The sequence below is a fragment of the Pristiophorus japonicus genome, chromosome 5 (genome assembly GCF_044704955.1).
Source record: "Pristiophorus japonicus isolate sPriJap1 chromosome 5, sPriJap1.hap1, whole genome shotgun sequence".
In the NCBI taxonomy this organism is placed as follows: domain Eukaryota; kingdom Metazoa; phylum Chordata; class Chondrichthyes; family Pristiophoridae; genus Pristiophorus; species Pristiophorus japonicus.
Genome location: NC_091981.1, coordinates 47,225,614 through 47,247,475, shown reverse-complemented (window position 1 = coordinate 47,247,475; position 21,862 = coordinate 47,225,614). Strand labels below are relative to the sequence as shown.

Below are 21,862 nucleotides of genomic sequence, written 5' to 3'. Positions count from 1 at the left end.
AAAAAAAAAAAGTGGCCCTGAAATTGCGGTCGGAGATGTACTTCCGGAATACGCCTCCGACCCACAAAACATTTCCGAACTTGCCTCTAGGCTCCCAGGCTGCGGAGAGTTCGGGTCTCAGGCCTCCAGGCATACGCCTGCATAAAGGCTCACGCATCCCAGGGATGCAGGCGGTTTAGAAGTGTCCCTGGGATCATGTGGGCCAGGTCCTCCAATCATAAAGGAGGATTCCACTGCAGTCATTTCTGAACGGAATCCCCTAATTAAATGCAATGGAATCCCCAAATAATTAAAGGATTTACACAATTCTAATAAATATAAATGTTCTGATTTTCAAATTTAATTAAAAATTCCTTCATTACATCAAATAAAATAAAATAATAATTTTTTGAAAAATAATTTTAAACACTTTAATCCCGGACAATTTTGCACAAACTAATTTTAAGTGCATCATTTTTTGTTTTCAAATGTTTAAGATTTATAATAACCTTTGCGCTGATGAAAACAGGCTCCATGCCTGTTTTTATCAGCCATAAAAATTTTGTGGGCTATTTGCCCGGCACAAGCGAAACTGATTTCATGACATACCTTGACAAATCGCAAGCTCATGTGGAAACCTGGAAGATGCGGAGCCTTTAAGAAGGATCACAACGGCATACGCTAAGCATATGCCGTTGAAGACACCATAATTTCAGCGCCAATATATATATAAATACATAAAATAAACAAAACGTGTGTAAAGTGCTACCAGCACCACCACCACCAGGTGGCAAGCTTCAGCCTTTATATGATGAGAGGTTGGTGCAGTTTCTTCAATAAAACGAGATTTTAAGCTGCACCATAATGAAAAAAAAGCGAATGTAAACTCCCATCATATATATAATATTAACGTTATCTTACCACTCATATTTGTGTTTATAATTCTTTCAGTTCCACAGTGGGAAGATGGAAGGAGGTGTCTTTGGCCCTGACTCTGATTCCACCCTTGCTTCCCACAAAGCCACTGCCGCAGGCTGTTTTCAGCCTTGGCATCCTGTTGTAACCCTGGGCTAAGTTTCACACCAAGTTCCCTTGCACTCACAAAATACCACTTACTTCCACTTCTGCAATACTGCCTGCAATAGTTCAGACCCCTTCGTCACCTCCAGACTCACCTACTCCAAGAGCTCCTCACCAGCTTCCAACCGCCTCCCTTCATAAACTCCAAGAATTCTAAAACTCTGCTGCACATATCCTGTCCCACTCGCCCATCATCCCTGCCCTTGCTGACCCACAGCTTCCCCCGAATGCAATCAATTTAAAATCCTTGTCCTCATCTTTACATCTCTCCGTGGCTTCTTCCTCACCCCACCTCTGCAATCTCCTCTGACCCTTTACCCCAACCAAGCATAAAACTCTGGTCCTCTGACTCTGGCCTTTTTGGACACCCCTATCTCCCTTTGCCCCAACACGGATGGCCAAGCCTTCAACTCCACCAGAATTCCTTCCTAAACCTCTCTACCGCTCTCTTTTCCTTTAAAAACCTCAACAACCATCTCTATGACCAAGCTTTGGGTTGTCCTCTCCTAACCTCTTCTCTTGGCTCGGTGACTATTTTTCTGTTAAAGGCAACAAATGGAAGTTGTTGTTATTGGTGAAGAAGCAAGATATGAATTTACGTTAAATGATGAACAAAATACTTAATGAACAGGGCCAGAAAAGTAATTATTTACCCGAAAATAACTTTTGTAAAAATGGGGACCATAAATATTACTAATAAATCCAATAGGGAATTCAGGAGAAACTGCTTTAACTGGAGAATGATGAGAATATAGAACTCGCTACCATTAGCATAGATGCATTTAAAGGGAAGCTAGATAAGTACATGAGAGAGAAAGGAATAGAAGGATATGCTGATAAGGTTAGATGAAGTAAGGTGCGAGAAGGCTCGTGTGGAGCATAAAAACCAGCAAAGACCTGTTGGGATGAAAGTCTGTTTCTGTGCTGTAAATTCCATGTAATTCTATGTATGTATGTAACTCCTCAGTGTTGTTGGAAGTCTTGAGAAAAAAATATCGATGGAAGCATCTAATTAGGACACCAAGCAGCCTGTGTGTCTTGTTTTAAATTTTGAATTTCTAAACAATATCGTTTCCCTATTTTACAATACATATCTTCATATGAATAATTATTTTACTGGCCCTCTTCAGTAAGAATTTTGTTAATTATTTAACGCAAATTTTTATCAGTACATTTCTTGAAGTTCCCCTTTTCACCATCTGAGGGCAGCTGCAGCTAGATTATATCCTGTACCTTCAAAGTATAAACTGTATTCAGAGGCTTCCACATAAAAGTTAGAGGATTTTTAATGGGTAACTGCGAGATATTTAAACTTTAATCCCAAGACCGATCAGATTAAGTCACAGCTGAGCTCACCAGATATACATCTCTCACCAGTTCCTCAGTGAGTCAGCAATTTGCATTTACACACGGGCTTCTGATGAGTAAAACATCCCAATGTGTTTCGCAGAAGAGTGGATGCATGAATAGAGTAGGGCAGATTTTAAAAAGAGGCCTCTAAGAGCAATGGAAGAGAGATAGTAGAGGGTTGAGTTGCAGAGAGTGGGGCTGAAGGCTGGAGCAGAGAGGAAGGAGTGGGCACATGTAGAGGACCAGAGGCTACATACTGGGATACAACAAGCCTCTTTGAGCGCATGTTCTCTGATGCAAAATGCCAAGAGACGCATGAGCATTGACGCACCTGAGAAAAGTCCTGGTATCTGGATTGCTGCCCGACATTGAGGCTGTTGATGGTGGACAGGATGACGCTGTTGTTAGTGAGAGAGTGAGGAAGAGGCCCAAGCTAGTTCACCCATCACCCTGTGCTCACTGTCCTACATTGGCTCCCAGTCAATCCCCTAATGGCCTCGCCCCTCTCTATCTCGGTAAATTCCACCAGCCCCGCAACCCTCCAAGATCTGCATATCTCCAAGTTTGGCCTCTTGCACATTCCTCACTCCCCTTTACCCCACCATTGACAGCCGGTGACTTCAGCTGTCTTGGCCACAAACTCGAATTCCCTCCCTAAACCTCGCTACTCCTTTAAGACACTCATCTTTGACCAAGCTGTCCTAATATCTCATGTGGCTCAGTGTCAAATAATGTCTGATAACACTCCAGTGAAGCGCTTTGGGACATTTTGCTATGTTAAGGGCATTATATAAATGCAAGTTGTTGTTGTTAATACAGGGAATGGAGGGAGAGGAACCAGTTCCACCCCAACCATGGTGCCAAAGTATCACCGAGAGCAGCCAACAGCCAAACCAGGTGTCAGTGAAAGACGAGTGGTGTAAATGTGCAATAAATGGATCTGAGTCGACGAGGCAGCTAAATAACAGAGTGCACTGAGAGAGAGCCAGACACTGCACAATGTGTGATCATTACAGAGTCAGCCAACATTTAACAATATATTTTAATTTTCCTGCTCTCTCAGACCTTCATCGCTCCATGAAAAAGAGTGCAGATGAGTCACATTCCCAGATCTCTGCCAACGTTGCTGTTAAGTGTGCTCGGAGGGCTAGAATTACCAACCATTCAAAGTAAATGGGTGACAAATCTCACCCAGACCCCCCCAATTCCTCCTCATCCGTCTCCTACCCCATGCTGGATCGCCTGATTTAGTGCCTTGTCACAATACCAGAACTCAGATCTGCAAACCACAAGCTTAAAATCTATATTGTCCCCTTGTGTGTGTCTTTCTTCTGTCTGTCTGACCTCGGTCTCACTGCGCTCTCTCCCTCTGCTCTCTCTTGGTCTCTCGGTCTCGCCTCTCCCTCTGCTCTCTCTCGCCTCTCCCTCTGCTCTCTCTCGGTCTCGCCTCTCCCTCTGCTCTCTCTCGGTCTCGCCTCTCCCTCTGCTCTCTCTCGGTCTCGCCTCTCCCTCTGCTCTCTCTCGGTCTCGCCTCTCCCTCTGCTCTCTCTCGGTCTCGCCTCTCCCTCTGCTCTCTCTCGGTCTCGCCTCTCCCTCTGCTCTCTCTCGGTCTCGCCTCTCCCTCTGCTCTCTCTCGGTCTCGCCTCTCCCTCTGCTCTCTCTCGGTCTCGCCTCTCCCTCTGCTCTCTCTCGGTCTCGCCTCTCCCTCTGCTCTCTCTCGGTCTCGCCTCTCCCTCTGCTCTCTCTCGGTCTCGCCTCTCCCTCTGCTCTCTCTCGGTCTCCCTCTCCCTGTGCGCGCTCTCGGTCGGTCTCACCTCTCCCTGTGCGCGCTCTCTCGGTCTCACTTCTCCCTGTGCGCTCTCTCGGTCAGTCTCATCTCTCCCTATGCGCTCTCTCTCGGTCTCACCTCTCCCTCTGCTCTCTCTCGGTCTCACCTCTCCCTGTGCGCGCTCTCGGTCACACCTCTCCCTGTGCGCTCTCTCGGTCGGTCTCACCTCTCCCTCTGCTCTCTCTCGGTCTCACCTCTCCCTCTCGGTCTCACCTCTCCCTCTCGGTCTCACCTCTCCCTCTGCTCTCTCTCGGTCGGTCTCACCTCTCCCTCTGCTCTCTCTCGGTCGGTCTCACCTCTCCCTCTGCTCTCTTTCGGTTGGTCTCACCTCTCCCTCTCTCTCTCACCCCCGCCACGCACCTCAGGGATCTTGCACTCTCCCCGCGTGTTGTGCTGTTGCACTGACTGGTACAATATATATATATATATTTTTTAAACCCTACAACTGCCTATTAGCTCTCACATCAATTCTTTAAATTCTAATGGTTAAGAATCCTTTTGCAGAAATTCACACAAATACACAAGAAGCATTTTACATGCACGCACTTACCTTCTCTGTGATATAAAAGTTTGTGCTATCAGCATACTGCAGAGCATAGTTTTCAGGAATTGGTAGAGACCAACTTGATTTAAAAAGAAAAAAATAATAATTTCCTGTTATATTACAACAGTAGTACAAATTAGTGTTACAATCATACAGCTATTATTTACTCAAAACATGTAGGCCTCAAACACATAAAACTTGGCCTGCCACCCCCTCCTCAATTGACCCCATTCACCCCCACCCCACCCATGAGACATGACCATTCGCCATGTCTAACATTCAAACACTCGAACATGCAGCAAGTACATCATCCAAATGGGCATTCTTCATGTGTCAGACGGTGAGCCTCACCAGGCAATTCAACTCCAGAGGGCATCACATAGCAGGCCAAGTGGGTCGTCGCCCAACATCCATGCAATCAGGGATCAGGAGCAGGAACTCCATCTGAATTCCCCTCCCTCCCGCCCACCAACCCCAGCCCTCCTCCCCGGAGCTGAAACACCAAGGCCAGCTGCAGCACCTTGACCGTTGCCCTGACGACAATCAGCTGCCTCAGCACAGATTGGAGATAGGACCCAGGACCTTCCGAGGCCACGCAGCTCTGCACAGCTCAAATGAGCCTACAGAAAATGGCCTTTTAATACATAATCAGTCCAAAGGATGTTGACCCAATCCATGCTTCAGATTTCAAGGGACCCGAGTACGCAATCCAGGTCGACACTCCAGTGCAGTACTAAGGGGGTGCTGCACTGTTTGCGGTGCCATCTTTCGGATGAGACGTTAAACCGAGGCCCCGATTGCTCTCTCAAGTGGAAGTAAAAAATCCCATGGCATTATTTCGAAGCAGAGCAGGGGTGCTATCCCCGGTGTCCTGGCCAATATGTATCCCTCAACAAACATTACAAAAACAGATTATCTGGTCATTATCACATTGCTGTCTGTGGGAGTTTCCTGTGTGCAAATTGACTGCTGTGACTACACTTCAAAAGTACTTCATTGGTTGTAAAGCACATTGGGACATCTTGAAGTCGTGAAAGGCGCTATATAAATGCAAGTCTTTCTTTCACCTCATCTCATTGGGCCAACTTAAACTTCAATCTAATTATATAACATCTGTGGTCATGTGTCTAATCACAGTACAAAAAACACATCATGACTACTGCATTATCACCTATAAACTGCAGCACTGGAACATTAAAAAACTGCATCACTGAGACCTGGCAAAAAGTTTGGCTCAAAATGGCCTTTAACGATGTCTTGCCAGTAAATTACTTCCAAAACTGAACCTGCCATTAACCAAAGTAGAGGTGCATTGCTATAGTTTGAACATTTAACTTAAAGAAACTTCTCCAGTTGTAAACATACATCCCCTTGTCTGACTTTAGCTCGACCTCTGTCAAGAAACTACAATCAAGAAGAGTTCTTGTATCGATAATTAGCTTGTCCCAATTTCTATGATCCACTTTCCTACAGCGTTAAACTGCATTACTAAAAGAAAGTTAATTAACGTGAATTCTATAATTCATAGGCTCCTCTGTCAAAACCATCTCCATTATAACCCAGCATCCTTGGCTTCTCACCTTCCCTCCATTTAAAAATATTTTTTTTCTCCCGCTCCCAAGATGTACATCTTTCTCCTAGACAAGGCCAACAATCTGTTCCCAGGCCTCTGCTAAGGACACAATGAAGCTCACAAGAGCATCGAGTCTTATTCTGCCTCCCTCGCCATGGTAGGCATCTAGTCACTCCCTGTGGACTCCTCCCTCCCCACCTCCTTGTCATAGCCAAGATAATCAGGTGAGGGAATCACAAGTGTGACTCCTAAGCCACTCTATGTCAAATTGAAGAGTATGTTCAACCAATCAACTTGGCCAGCACATCTCTGGATTAATGCTGTGCGTGTAGCCTATCAAGTTATAACAGGCCATCTCTCTCATCACAGCCAAGCTTTTTTCTACGAGTGAGGAATGGGCTTTAGCCTACAAACATTGAAATTCAGGCCGCGGAGACACTTACCCATCGCAGACTTCCCGTATGATAGAGGCCAAAGGCTTTTTCTGAAATAATGGAGGGAAAAAAAAGTTTCTTTATTAAAAAAATTGTAATTTCTGAAGTACTGATCCCCAGTATACTGAGCTTCACCAGTATACTAAACTGTCTGTCTCTAAGTATTTCTAGCAGTCATTTTTCCCAACCTGGCATCCAAAGCCAATGACTCTTGCGGTTGTTTAAGCCTCTCAAACAGTTAGCATTGGGTATACTACACAAATACTTACTCACCGTTTCAGTCAGCCAGGCTGGGACTGGGGAATGGGGAGGTCAGAGGCTATCATCAAATGCATCAGACAGTGGCACTGATCTAGTTTGAGATGTCACCATTAGATGAGATGTTCACCCTGTTCTTTTGACAGAGTCACAGACTTGGGTAGCAGCCAACCTTGAGTACGTGGTCATGGCCATGTGACCAATTCCCTCTACTTGTCCTTGTTTTTATGCTTCAGATTTGGCCTAGTCAACAGTAGATGAGCTGAATTCAAGTCAATGTCAACATTTGTTCCTTGCCAGGCACGAATGTTGGCACCAAATCTGTATCATTCGAACCTTTTATTCTTTATTTTATTATAAATCAATATTCACACAAAGTAAGCCATCGCAAAGGACTTGAATATAAATGGCTTTTACCATACTTGATTTACAGGCCACCGCCTTAGCTGCATATGTAAATTAGATCTAACTAGCATCAGATGCCAGCAGATTATCCTTGCTGATTATACTCTCCGAGTTTCAGGAAAGTCAGAACACAAATAGAATCAGAGAATCAAAGTTCTAAATAGTTTCCAATTTTCTATACTGTGGCGGTGATATTCCAGAGCAGCTTCTAGACATATTCCCAAGGCTCTCCCGTGTAGCTCCTATGGGAGAGGAGAGGAATTCAGGACAGAACAAAGGGAGAAAATAACTTAAAAAAATAAAACCTCATGTGGAAATGTTGATGTCAATGTTTTTTTCCCTCCAACATGTTGCATAAGTTTTTATAGGGCAAGGTATGTTGGTAACACATTCCATGCTGTAACGCATCAGCAACCTGCCACATCACCACCAGCTGGTTCAAATTGCACTTTCACCCTGTACGAAACTAGGCTGCCAAGATTATAAACTAAGGGCTGAATGTATATTCCACTGCTTCTATTTCACTACAAAGTCAGCAGACTTCTAGAGTAAGGGTCCTAAGGACAACATTGGGCGAGTATACCACGCCCAGACCAACTGGTCACATGGCAGGCCAATCAGATGATCTCCTGAACTGGTTTCAATCGCCTTAGGGGTATTTTTTTCCCTTGTTGGCCCTGGCTTTTTTTTTCCTGTTTTTTGCCTCTCCCAGGAGATATGGCTGCAGGATGGGTTGGGAAGATTCTAGTCATGATGCTCCAGCTATCATGAGATGTGGGACAAACTTGATGGACCAGCTGGTCTTTTCCTGCCTGTCAATTTCATGTGTGTATCTATTCATCTCTGTCTATTCAAATTGGCATCAATGAGTAGGCCCAATATTCTGTGCTTCTTAGGCTGGCCTAAGCTTTAAATTGCCAAATCTGACGCAAACAAAAATGATCAAATTACTAAATTATTCAGGGTATGGCAGCTTAGGGTCATGGTACTGAACTAACACAGAGGTCATGAGTTCAAATTCCACTGTGGCAAACTGTGAAACTGGCAATTTCTAGGCCAGCACCAAATAAAATAAACATGAAAGCTTCCGCATTGTAAGGGGACAAAATGCGGTCAATAAAGTGGATACTGAGGGTAGTGAATGGCCTAGATTGTAGGGCTTATCAGTATTAGGAGGTTCTGAGGGATCAGGAGTTCCTCTGTATTCCAGTAGGGATTGTGATTGGCCGATTATATGTAAAACAGTTTATGTATGTAAAGCACGCTTATATACTTGCTTACATTGGGTTAAGAAGAGGTAAGCAACAGGACCTGATGGTTAATGAACCATCCGTTGTATTAACCTTAGTACAGACTCATGGAAGCGTACATATTCAGTACAGAACAAGGACAGTAAAATGTTTAGGAACATAGATTATAGCAGCATGGGACCAGGATGGTATTGACTGGTAGTTTTGACTAGAGTTCTTGGGAGAGGGATAAGGAGGCACCACCCTGAAAAACAATGGTAATCAACACGTCATGAGGAACTGAGGCAAAGTTGACACCACTGAATAACACATTCCAGAAGGGTGACATGTGATGGGAAATGGACAGGTGGGGAAGAACCACTCAGAGTCAACAAATTAATGTAACTTCTCTGATAGCAGTAAGCCAATCGATGGTTTTGTAAGAGGGTCGCATACCTCAGAAAATATATAACTGTCATTACAAACTGTTGTTCTGGGATGTGTTCATCGGAACCTTCCCTAGCATACTCGAATAAAACTGGTTGAACCAAAGTTTTCGTCAGAATGATTCCGTGGTCACTATACGAAAGGGCGGGTGTCGATTCCTTATATCAGGGAGTCCACCTCGAGGAAGTGAAGTCTTCCTTAAAGCCCAACGCACATTAATGTCCTTCAGGGAAGGAAGATCATCATTTGTATAAGCCTACACGTGACTCCAGTTCCACACTATATGGTTCACTCTTAATTCTCTCAAGGCAACTTGGGATGAACAATAAATGCAGTGTTGCCAACATTTCAAGAACAAACACGAATATAAAAAATTCCCAGCAGTCCTGCACAAGGCTGCAATCGACTCGACCTGGACTCCTTTCCTAGAGCTCTCTTTACTGCACTCCATTTCCCCTTGGCAAGGGCTAAGGGAGCCAATCTACAACCCAGGTAGCCATGGAATTTCAGGAGGCAAACCAGGGCAACTCGCTCTGTGCTCAGTAGCAAAATGCACCACCACCTCCCTCTTCCCACCCCCACACCGGCCGTCACTTCCACAAAACTGGCACAGCAGAGATCGGCAACAGCATGTGGTAACTCAGGCACCCAGACATTCGTAGCATGGCATGGCATGAAGTTTCATTACACTGCCTCAGACAATCATTTACCATGCAAAACACCAATAAACAGCATTACTACACAATGGGGCTGAATTTGGGGCCCCTACGGACGAGGTGCGCATGCGCCAGTACAGGCCCCGCAAGTTTAGGCATGCACTGCGCATGTGCCAAAACCCGGAACTTGCGATCTGTCAAAAATCCGGTCAAGAATCTGATAGAAATGGACACGTACGAGGTGCGCACGTGCCCATAGGAGCCCCGCAAGTTACGAGGTTAGGCTTGCACTGCACTTGCGCCAAAACCCAGAACTTGCGTACTGTCAAGAATCCTCTTGACAGATCATACGAATCTGACAGAAATGGGCATTCGCTAGCGGAGAGTTGGGCTATCTTCTGACCAGCGAATGCCCTTGAAATTCTTACCCAGGCATAAGACCTGCTTTTACCAGCGCAAGAGTTTTTTAAAAAAAAAGAAAAATAATTTTTTTTCAATCAGTTATATATTAAAAACCCTGTCCATTAAGGTAAGTTTTATTTTTAGCCCTGTTAAAACATTAAAAATATTTTAAAATAACTATTTACAAAAATATTTAATTAAATGTCATTTAAATTAATTTTAAATATGTAATGTGTTTTTCAAATTTATTTTTGGGGGTATTCCCATTCATATTTATGGCAGCTCCGTAGAATCGGAACTCATAAGTATGAATGGGAATACTTTCATTGGTTGGGTCGGCCCACGTGATCACAGGGGAGTTTGCAAACCGCACACACTCCTGTGATATGTGGGCCTCTACGCAGGCCTACATGTAGAGGCCCAGGACCACAAGTAGCCGAACCTCCCGAACCACCAGGTCCGTAGATTTTTTGTAGGTAGGAAGCCTCCGACCGCAAATTTGACCCCATTGTCACACCTTAGTACTCAGAGGAGCTTGGACCACAGGAGTTCAGAGCTGGAATGTTACTTTTAAATTAATTAGTCTGTAAGTCACACCCTCAGTGTGCTTTCACACTCTCCAGGTGTCAGGACGTAACTAGAACTCAGTGTTGTTCTCTCAAATGTTAACTGTAAAACAGTGACATTTACCACAACTATGACATGCATTGAATCCCAAGGGATACGGCTATTGAAAAACTACTTTGAAAAGCAGTTCCAAAACATTACCCTAATCTCCCTGTGCTGTGGAATTTGCCCCAATTATATGGAAAGATGAATTCCACAGCACGTTCATATTTGGAAAAAGGCATGTGTGTGCAAAAAGGGAAGGAGCTGTCAACCTCTGTGGCTGGCAGAAGGAAAAAGAGGGATTGATTCTCTAACTTGCCAAACGATGCAGCATTCCTCCCAATGTTTCCAGTAGAGTGGACAAGGGAGAACCAGTTGATGTGGTATATTTGGACTTTCAGAAGGCGTTTGACAAGGTACCACACAAGAGATTGATGTGCAAAGTTAGAGCACATGGGATTGGGGGTAGTGTACTGACATGGATTGAGAACTGGTTGTCAGACAGGAAGCAAAGAGTAGGAGTAAATGGGTACTTTTCAGAATGGCAGGCAGTGACTAGTGGGGTACCGCAAGGTTCTGTGCTGGGGCCCCAGCTGTTTACACTGTACATTAATTATTTAGATGAGGGGATTAAATGTAGTATCTCCAAATTTGCGGATGACACTAAGTTGGGTGGCAGTGTGAGCTGCGAGGAGGATGCTGTGAGGCTGCAGAGCGACTTGGATAGGTTAGGTGAGTGGGCAAATGCATGGCAGATGAAGTATAATGTGGATAAATGTGAGGTTATCCATTTTGGTGGTAAAAACAGAGAGACAGACTATTATCTGAATGGTGACAGATTAGGAAAAGGGGAGGTGCAAAGAGACCTGGGTGTCATGGTACATCAGTCATTGAAGGTTGGCATGCAGGTGCAGCAGGCGGTTAAGAAAGCAAATGGCATGTTGGCCTTCATAGCAAGGGGATTTGAGTACAGGGGCAGGGAGGTGTTGCTACAGTTGTACAGGGCCTTGGTGAGGCCACACCTGGAGTATTGTGTACAGTTTTGGTCTCCTAACCTGAGGAAGGACATTCTTGCTATTGAGGGAGTGCAGCGAAGGTTCACCAGACTGATTCCCGGGATGGCGGGACTGACCTATCAAGAAAGACTGGATCAACTGGGCTTGTATTCACTGGAGTTCAGAAGAATGAGAGGGGATCTCATAGAAACATTTAAAATTCTGACAGGGTTAGACAGGTTAGATGCAGGAAGAATGTTCCCAATGTTGGGGAAGTCCAGAACCAGAGGTCACAGTCTAAGGATAAGGGGTAAGCCATTTAGGACCGAGATGCGGAGGAACTTCTTCACCCAGAGAGTGGTGAACCTGTGGAATTCTCTACCACAGAAAGTTGTTGAGGCCAATTCACTAAATATATTCAAAAAGGAGTTAGATGAGGTCCTTACTACTAGGGGGATCAAGGGGTATGGCGAGAAAGCAGGAATGGGGTACTGAAGTTGAATGTTCAGCCATGAACTCATTGAATGGCAGTGCAGGCTAGAAGGGCTGAATGGCCTACTCCTGCACCTATTTTCTATGTTTCTATGTTTCTATGTTTCAATGCACACCCATCATTCAACAGTCATTACACTTGTCTATTCTACTCTGTTACTTTTCTTTTAAATACAAGGAATAAGGGTGCAATTTAAAGTTCTGACCACTTCACTCGCAACAGAATGAACTGAGGAATCAAGTAAATTGGAAGTTCTTTGGTAGCCTGCCAAGTGCCACCAGTTTTTAGATGTTAGCTGTGACTCAGTGGTAGCACACTCACTTGAGCTTAACTGCCACTCCACAGATTGGAGCACAAACCCGAAGCTGACGCTGCAGTGCAGTACTGAGGGAGTGTTGCAATGTTGGGAGGTGCCGTCTTTCAGATGAGACATGGCCCTGGATGTAAAAGATCGAATGGCACTATTTCAAAGAGGCGCTAGGGAATTCCATCCAGTGTCCTGGCCAATATTTATTCCTCAACCAACATCACAAAAAAAAAGATTATCTGGTCAACATCTCGTTACTACATTACAACAGTAACTACACTTCAACAGTACTTAATTGGCTGTGAAGCACTTTTGGACATCCTGAGGTTGTGAAAGGCGCTATATAAATGCAAGTTCTTTCCCATCCATTTTTGGCACACGGAACCTCTTACCTGATCAATTTCCATCAACTTGGGGAAGGCCCCAGGCCATTCGATGGCCACCTTCACAATGTCTGACGGAGGTGGCATCTTAACGGTTTATACGCTCGCTGGAGAAAGCACGGTAAGTCGCCTGAGTGCACACGTGACCCGAATATCACCCAACCCTAAAGTAAAACGCACAAGAGTGAATTGAGATGGAATAAATGTATATATTTGGCTAAATGAATTCATTGCGTTTTGGTTATTGATCAAGCACAATAAAACCCTAGAGAACACCAAGTACAGATGCCACCTTTTGCCAAGGATCATGGTTTAGGTTCTAATATTTCCTTTGTCAACAATAAAAATTCACTGCTAACATTAATAACTTTAATATCTATTGTCTCCACATCACAGAATAGACATAAACCTCCGGGACTCTCTGCCTCGCTCTCCTCCTTTAAGACCCTTCTTAAAACATACCTCTTTGACCAAGCTTTTGGACACCCTTCCCAATATCTCCTTCTTTGGCTCACCATCCAATTTTGTCTGATTATGCTTCTATGAAGCACCCTGGTATGTTTTTCTATGTTAAACACGCTATCTAAATGCAAACTGATGTTGTTGATGTAAGTGGATCAGAAGACTTTATGTTTAAAAAGAACTGGTTCTTGGTGACCAGTTTCACCCAAATAATCACTTGAAAACCAGGTGGTAATCCCAATGGAGACAGTCAACTATCGCAACAATACCAGACCTGCAAACTGATAAACTAGTAATACTGATAGCAGAACTATAAATTAATAGGTAGAAGACCTATACACTGGCAAACTAGTAACCCAGGTAAACTAGTAACACAGATAGTAGACCAAGAAACTGACAATACGAGTCACATGGTCCCTGGATGAGTAAAGTTTTAACACCCATAAGTTGCCACATGACGAACACTGAGCCTGTACATGAAATGTTAACCTAAACTGCTATGTATTGGAGCAAAGGAATGTATAGGACTGGAGAAAGATCATTGCAGTCCACCTGACCAGTCGCAGTGCAGTTACTGGCAAATTCAGAAGCTCACTTTGTGGACCTGTAATATTGAGTAACATAGATTAACTTCAATCCTGATTTAAACTGAGCATTTCAGCATTTTCGTCGGATGAATCTGTGTGTGCATTATTCTTGCTTTCTAGAATGATTGTCAACAAAATCAAATCCTGAGAGAAGTCAAGATCGTTTATAAGATTTCCATTAGTTGTGTACTTCAAGGATTCAGAACATTCAATGAATTAGTTAAAACATAAATATATTTATATACAGATAATACACACAAATATATATAACTGTCAAAACAGTTTGAATGTTTCTGACTTGAGCAAAGCAGTGTATTTTCACTAATGTTGATGTGATTTAGTCTACCTACTTAAAAGACCAGCTATCAAGACAAATGCCCTCTTTATACCTTAGCTTTTCTGCAATGCAACCCAATGCTGTAACACTGCCCCTTTTACTTGCTGGGATGTACTGCTGAACAACAGGCAAGCAACTGCACATCTCACACTTTAGATCGTGGGCAGAGTCTCAAAAAATGCTTTTCCGTGGTGCCTTCTGTGGAAGTACTTCATATTCAAACCAATATTAGTTTAGGGACCACTTATCACAAAAATCAGTGTTCCCATCTTCAAAAAGTGAGCATTTTGCAGAAATTTTCATTAGAAAATAGGCAGAAATCTCGTCAAAACCCAGCTGATGTAATTGCAAGTTACTTAAATGACTAATCATAACTGCTGTATTTGTTAGTACAGCAAAATCAGCCAATCATGATCTCTGTACTAGATCGGTTAGTCAGTGACTGCATGCACCGAAAAAATGGCGTGCTGCATGCACATAGTTGCGGGAGCCAAAGGCAACACCATTTCTTTTTCAGACTCTAGCTAGATAAAATTTTTCACGAGTGTTCATCAGTAGAAATTTACTAGAACTAGAGAAGCTAAAATTGCAGAGAATGCTAGCGAAAGTTTAGATCTAGAGCTAGTTATTGCACCATGACTCGCAATAATCCCACATTCGATTGGATATCATCGGCAGCGCTACATGCGTTTCACTGATAAATCCAAGATCCATAGAGCCAAGAAGAAGCAAGAAATTGGAAAATCAGAACTATGAATGCGAGTACTTGTGATTTTACAGTACTTCCTATAAAAATAGCTCTACCTCTCCACCACTTCTCTCGACCTCTGCTTGGTATCTAAATTGCCAGATTCCTTGTTGGACATCCATTACTGGATGAGCAGAAATCTTTTCCAATTAAATATTGGGAAGACCAAAGCCATTCTCTTTGGTCCCCACCACAAACTGCTTTCCCTAACCACTGATTCCATCCCTCTCCCTAGCATCAATCTGAGGGTGAACAAGACTGTTCACAACCTAGGTGCCATATTTGACCCTGAAATGAGTTTCCAGCCACATATCCGCGGCATAACTAATACTGCCTATTTCCACCTCCATAACATTGCCTGCCTTCACACCTCTTCTGCTGCTGAAACCCTCATTCATGCCTTTGTTATCTCTAGACTTGACTACTCCAACTCACTCCTGGCTTGCTTCCCACATTCCATACAACGTAAACATGAAGTCATCCAAAACTCAGCAGCCCGTGTACTAACTCGCACCAAGTCACAATTACCCATCACCCCTGTGCTTTCTGACCTACATTGGCTCCCAGTTAAACAACGCTTCGATTTCAAAATTCTCATCCTTGTTTACAAATCCCTCCATGGCCTTGCCCCTCCCTATCTTTGTAATCTTTCTCAGCCTCACAATCCCACAAGATGTCTGCGCTCCTCAAATTCTGGCCTCTTGAACATCCCTCATTATAACTGCTCAAACATCGGTGAACGTGCCTTCAGCTGCCTGGGCCCTAAGCTCTGGAACGCCCTCCCGAAACCTCTCCGCCTCTCTATCCTCCTTAAACAAGCTTTTGGTCATCTGCCTTAATTTCTTCTTTTGTGGCTCGGTGTCAAATTCATGTTTTGTCTTGTAACACTACGTTGTGATGCGCCTTGGGATGTTTTACTACGTTAATAGCGCTATATAAATAAAAGTTATTACAGGTTGAACCTCCCTTATCTGGCACCCTCGGTACCCGGCCTGTGCCGAATGAGGGATTTTGCCGGATAAAGAGAGGACAGCCTCGGGGGGAGGGGGAGGGGGAGGGGGAGGGGGGGGGTGGGGGTTGGCGGTGCCCCAGGCGGGCAGAGTGTCGGTGGGGTCCTCGGGAGAGCTGAGTGTTGGTGGGCCCCTGGCGGGTCAAGTGTCGGCGCAGACCTTGGCGGACTGAGTGTCGGCGGGCCGAGTGTCGGTGAGGCCCTCGGGGGGCCGAGTGTCGTCAGGCCGAGTGTCAGCGCGGCCTCTGGCGGCGGGACGAGTGTTGGCGGGCCCCAAAGTCGAGATGGAGATCGGCTGCGTTCTGCACATATACCCCCGGCCACCAGAATCATGCCGGACGAGGGGTGGTGACGGATAAGGAAGGTCCATGAAAACATAGAAAATAGGTGCAGGAGTAGGCCATTCGGCCCTTCGAGCCTGCACCACCATTCAATAAGATCATGGCTGATCATTTACTTCAGTACCCCTTTCCTGCTCTCTCTCCATACCCCTTGATCCCTTTAGCCGTAAGGGCCATATCTAACTCCCTCTTGAATATATCTAACGAACTGGCAACAACAACTCTCTGCGGTAGAGAATTCCACAGGTTAACAATTCTCTGACTGAAGAAGTTTCTCCTCATCTCAGTCCTAAATGGTTTACCCCTTATCCTTAGACTATGTCCCCTGGTTCTGCACTTCCCCAACATCAGGAACATTATTCCTGCATCTAACCTGTCCAGTCCCGTCAGAATTTTATATGTTTCTATGAGATCCCCTCTCATCCTTCTAAACGCCAGTGAATACAGGCCCAGTCGATCCAGTCTCTCCTCATATGTCAGTCCTGCCATCCCGGGAATCAGTCTGGTGAACCTTTGCTGCACTCCCTCAATAGCAAGAACGTCCTTCCTCAGATTAGGAGACCAAAACTGTACACAATATTCCAGGTGAGGCCTCACCAAGGACCTGTACAACTGCAGTAAGACCTCCCTGCTCCTATACTCAAATCCCCTAGCTATGAAGGCCAACATGCCATTTGCCTTCTTCACCGCCTGCTGTACCTGCATGCTAACTTTCAATGACTGATGTACCATGACACCCAGGTCTCGTTGCACCTCCCCTTTTCCTAATCTGCCACCATTCAGATAATATTCTGCCTTCGTGCTTTTGCCACCAAAATGGATAACCTCACATTTATCCACATTATACTGCATCTGCCATGCATTTGCCCACTCACCTAACCTGTCCAAGTCACCCTGCAGCCTCTTGGCATCCTCCTCACAGCTCACACCGCCACCCAGCTTAGTGTCATCTGCAAACTTGGGAGATATTACACTCAATTCCTTCATCTAAATCATTGATGTATTATATTGTAAAGAGCTGGGTTCCCAGCACTGAGCCCTGCGGCATCCCACTAGTCACTGCCTGCCATTCTGAAAAGGACCCGCTTATCCCGACTCTCTGCTTCCTGTCTGTCAACCAGTTCTCTATCCACATCAGTACATTACCCCCAATACCATGTGCTTTAATTTTGCACATCAATCTCTTGTGTGGGACCTTGTCAAAAGCCTTTTGAATTCCAAATACACGACATTCACTGGTTCTCACTTTTCCACTCTACTAGTTACATCCTCAAAAAATTCTAAAAGATTTATCAAGCATGATTTCCCTTCATAAATTCATAGATAAGCATTCTTTTTCAACCTCTAACTTTTTTTCAGATCTATTGTTTTTTCAGTACTTCTATCTTTAAAAAAAAAGTCAATACCATTACTTTTATTATTATAATTATATGGTTGACAAATGAGTGCAGGTGTCCGTCTGAAATGTCAATAAGTATGTATCTTTATTAGCAACAGAGAGGAAAACAAAACTTAGATTTATGTATAACTGCACCATTTAAGAACATAAGAATTAGGAACAGGAGTAGGCCATCTAGCCCCTCGAGCCTGCTCCGCAACTCAACAAGATCATGGCTGATCTGGCCGTGGATTCAGCTCCACTTACCCGCCCGCTCCCCATAACCCTTAATTCCCTTATTGGTTAAAAATCTATCTATCTGTGATTTGAATACATTCAATGAGCTAGCCTCAACTGCTTCCCTGGGCAGAGAATTACACAGATTCACAACCCTCTGGGAGAAGAAATTCCTTCTCAACTCGGTTTTAAATTGGCTCCCCAGTATTTTGAGGCTGTGCCCCCTAGTTCTAGTCTCCCCGATCAGTGGAAACAACCTCTCTGCTTCTATCTTGTCAAGCCCTTTCATTATTTTAAATGTTTCTATAAGATCACCCCTCATCCTTCTGAACTCCAACAAGTAAAGACCCAGTCTACTCAATCTATCATCATAAGGTAACTCCCTCATCTCCGGAATCAGCCTAGTGAATCGTCTCTGTACCCCCTCCAAAGCTAGTATATCCTTCCTTAAGGTGACCAAAACTGCACGCAGTACACCAGGTGCGGCCTCACCAATACCCTGTACAGTTGCAGCAGGACCTCTCTGCTTTTGTATTCCATCCCTCTCGCAATGAAGGCCAACATTCCATTCGCCTTCCTGATTACCTGCTGCATCTGCAAACTAACTTTTTGGGATTCATGCACAAGGACCCCCAGGTCCCTCTGCACCGCAGCATGTTGTAATTTCTCTCCATTCAAATAATATTGCCTTTTTTTCCCCCAAGGTGGATGACCTCACATTTTCCAACATTGTATTCCATCTACCAAACCTTAGCCCATTCGCTTAATCTATCTAAATCTCTTTGCAGCCTTTCTGTCTCCTCTACACAGCTTTCCCACTAATCTTTGTGTCATCTGCAAATTTTGTTACACTACACTCTGTCCCCTCTTTCAGGTCATCTATGTATATTGTAAACAGTTGTGGTCCCAGCACCGATCCCTGTGGCACACCACTAACCACCGATTTCCAACCCGAAAAGGACCCATTTATCCCGACTCTCTGCTTTCTGTTAGCCAGCCAATTCTCGATCCATGCTAATACATTTCCTCTGACTCCGCGTACCTTTTTCTTCTGCAGTAACCTTTTGTGTGGCACCTTATCGTATGCCTTTTGGAAATATAAATACATCACATCCATCGGTACACCTCTATCCACCATGCTCGTTATATCCTCAAAGAATTCCAATAAATTAGTTAAACATGATTTCCCCTTCATGAATCCATGTTGCGTCTGCTTGATTGCACTATTCCTATCTAGATGTCCTGCTATTTCTTCCTTAATGATAGCTTCAAGCATTTTCCCCACTACAGATGTTAAACTAACCGGCTTAGTTACCTGCCTTTTGTCTGCCCTCTTTTTTAAACAGAGGCGTTACATTAGCTGCTTTCCAATCCACTGGTACCTCCCCAGAGTCCAGAGAATTTTGGTAGATTATAACGAATGCATCTGCTATAACTTCCGCCATCTCTTTTAATACCCTGGGATGCATTTCATCAGGACCAGGGGACTTGTCTACCTTGAGATCCATTAGCCTGTCCAGCACTACCCCCCTAGTGATAGTGATTGTCTCAAGGTCCTCCCTTCCCACATTCCCGTGACCAGCAATTTTTGGCATGGTTTTTGTGTCTTCCACTGTGAAGACCGAAGCAAAATAATTGTTTAAGGTCTCAGCCATTTCCACATTTCCCATTATTAAATCCCCCTTCTCATCTTCTAAGGGACCAACATTTACTTTAATCACTCTTTTCCGTTTTATATATCGGTAAAAGCTTTTACTATCTGTTTTTATGTTTTGTGCAAGTTTACTTTCGTAATCTATCTTTCTTTTCTTTATTGCTTTCTTAGATATGATGCGGCCAGACCTCAGATGTCCTCAGTGATGCTTCTTTTTACCAATTCTTACACTATCCATGCTTAAAATTTAGCACTAGCACTGATATGTCAACGTTGCTAGGTAAAAGAAAGTCCATAGCAACCATTTTTATGTTTGTCTTTGTTTTTGGCCATTTCTCAGTAACAATTGTCAGACTTGCGGTTTGCTTCAGCATATGTTCAACATATTTAGCATGGTTCTAGGTACTTCCCACACGAAGACTATGGAACTAAAAAATCTCGGCAAGAAAACAGGCTTCGGCCCACGTCTACTTCTACTGATCACTGCCACTGGTCCTTCCGCAGAGGCTGGGCAAGAGTCCATACAGGCAAGCCAGGGAGCTGCAGGCAGGGCCTGGGGGAACTGGCTCAATACTCAGCACACACACACACAAAACCATAAACGATGGCACCCTCTACCTCGGACTGTAGTGATTACATTAGCCACCGACAAAAAATACCTCTTCGGATAAAAAAAAGACTTGCATTTATATATCGCCTGTCACCACCTGAGGACATCCCAAAGCACTTTACAGGCAATGAAGTACATGTGAAGTGTCGTCACTGTTGTAATATAGGAAATGCAGCAGCCATATTGTGCACAGCAAGATCCCACAAACAGGGGCTTTCTATTAGGCACTGTATAGTAACTTTAATAACTTTAGATCTTAACCACCACTCCCATTTTCTCTCAGGCAGCTGAGATATGGAGGATGGCTGCACCAGAATCACTGGGAGCGGAGGTGGTGTGAGCTTGTGCTTGGGGTGAGGATCCCATATTAGTACACAGTCAGCACTCCTGGGGTCTACCACCTTTCTATGCCACACTCCTGGGCCATGGGACCCTTCTCCGCTTTGCCAGGTTTTCCATGCTTTCCTCCCCCTTGGCTGTTCTGCTGTAACCATTTACAATTTCCTCTAGATCCATCTGTTGGTTCTTTATTTGTTCCATTACCACCCCTTTTTGCCTTGCACCATCAAACTTTTTTTTATCATTTAATCATGTTCAGTTTTTATTCCAAATAGGCAGCAATGCACTCTTTCCTTTGCCGAACCTCTGCTGCAAACTTAAAGCTCACAATCGTACCTTGGAAACAAACATACATGCAGCTATTTTTGGGTTGGTGATGCTGCTCAGAATTCCTCCCTGCAATGTAAATATGGCAGATTCCAGTGCATTGGATTCCAATACATATTGCAGAATCATTTCACCAACATACATTGTGTAGATGTTTCCACTCAGTGCATGGGAATTGAAAATCACGATTTCCCTTCTATCTCCAGCCATCGCATTCACCTAAATATTTAAATCATAATTGGGGAATTTTTTTTTGCTTTCAGATTACAGAATTGCAGCCTGAATAATCATGAATTGTACAATTTTAACAATCTACAAAAATTGTATTTTATGTAGAATTCTTGATGAGTTCAATACCATCTGATAAGTGAATAAAACTGCATAGCAAATTATAAACTAAATAGGTATTGGATGGAGGGAGTAACCAAAGCACACAATGACTACAACTCCTTCAATTCCCCCCCCCTGAGAATTTCATAGAATCATAGAGAACAGAGGCCCATCGTTCCTGTGCTGGCTCTTTGAAAGAGCTAGCCAATGAGTCCCACTCCCCTGCTCTTTCCCTTTAACCCATGTATCTTAGTTGGGGTGAGGGGGAAATTAGGTATCTCGATTGGTCTGTAGAAATCAACACTGTTTTATCAGCAGCATCACAGGGGTCACGTTTCAGCCGCCCGCTAGATCGGCGTACATCGGAGAGGCCCGCCTAATTTATAGAACAAAAATTGCGCCAAATACTTACCTCGCGATTCTCAGATAGCTGTAGGCCCATTTCCACCTCAGCGCTGCGCAGCAGGAGCTGCTGGAGGCGGAGCTACAGCTCTGCGCCGAAAACAGTGCCGGCAGCTGCGCGCGTGTACA

The 21,862-nt window shown here is 44.2% G+C and overlaps 1 protein-coding gene across 7 annotated transcripts in view; it reads right to left on the bottom strand.

The window, feature by feature from the left end:
• Positions 1–21,862, bottom strand: part of elmo1 (engulfment and cell motility 1 (ced-12 homolog, C. elegans)) — a 351,421-nt gene that overhangs the window by 253,235 nt on the left and 76,324 nt on the right. For 5 of the 7 annotated variants that reach the window (XM_070880592.1, XM_070880596.1, XM_070880593.1 and 2 more), the window contains 3 exons: positions 12,982–13,136; positions 6,798–6,838; positions 4,788–4,860 (listed from right to left, as the gene is read on the bottom strand). In XM_070880592.1, the coding sequence (XP_070736693.1) occupies positions 4,788–4,860; positions 6,798–6,838; positions 12,982–13,059 (192 nt within the window). In that variant the 5' untranslated portion in view covers positions 13,060–13,136. Of the gene's footprint in view, positions 1–900; positions 935–4,787; positions 4,861–6,797; positions 6,839–12,981; positions 13,137–21,862 lie in introns of those variants that run through there. The other 2 variants (XM_070880591.1, XM_070880597.1) reach the window with 2 other exon arrangements.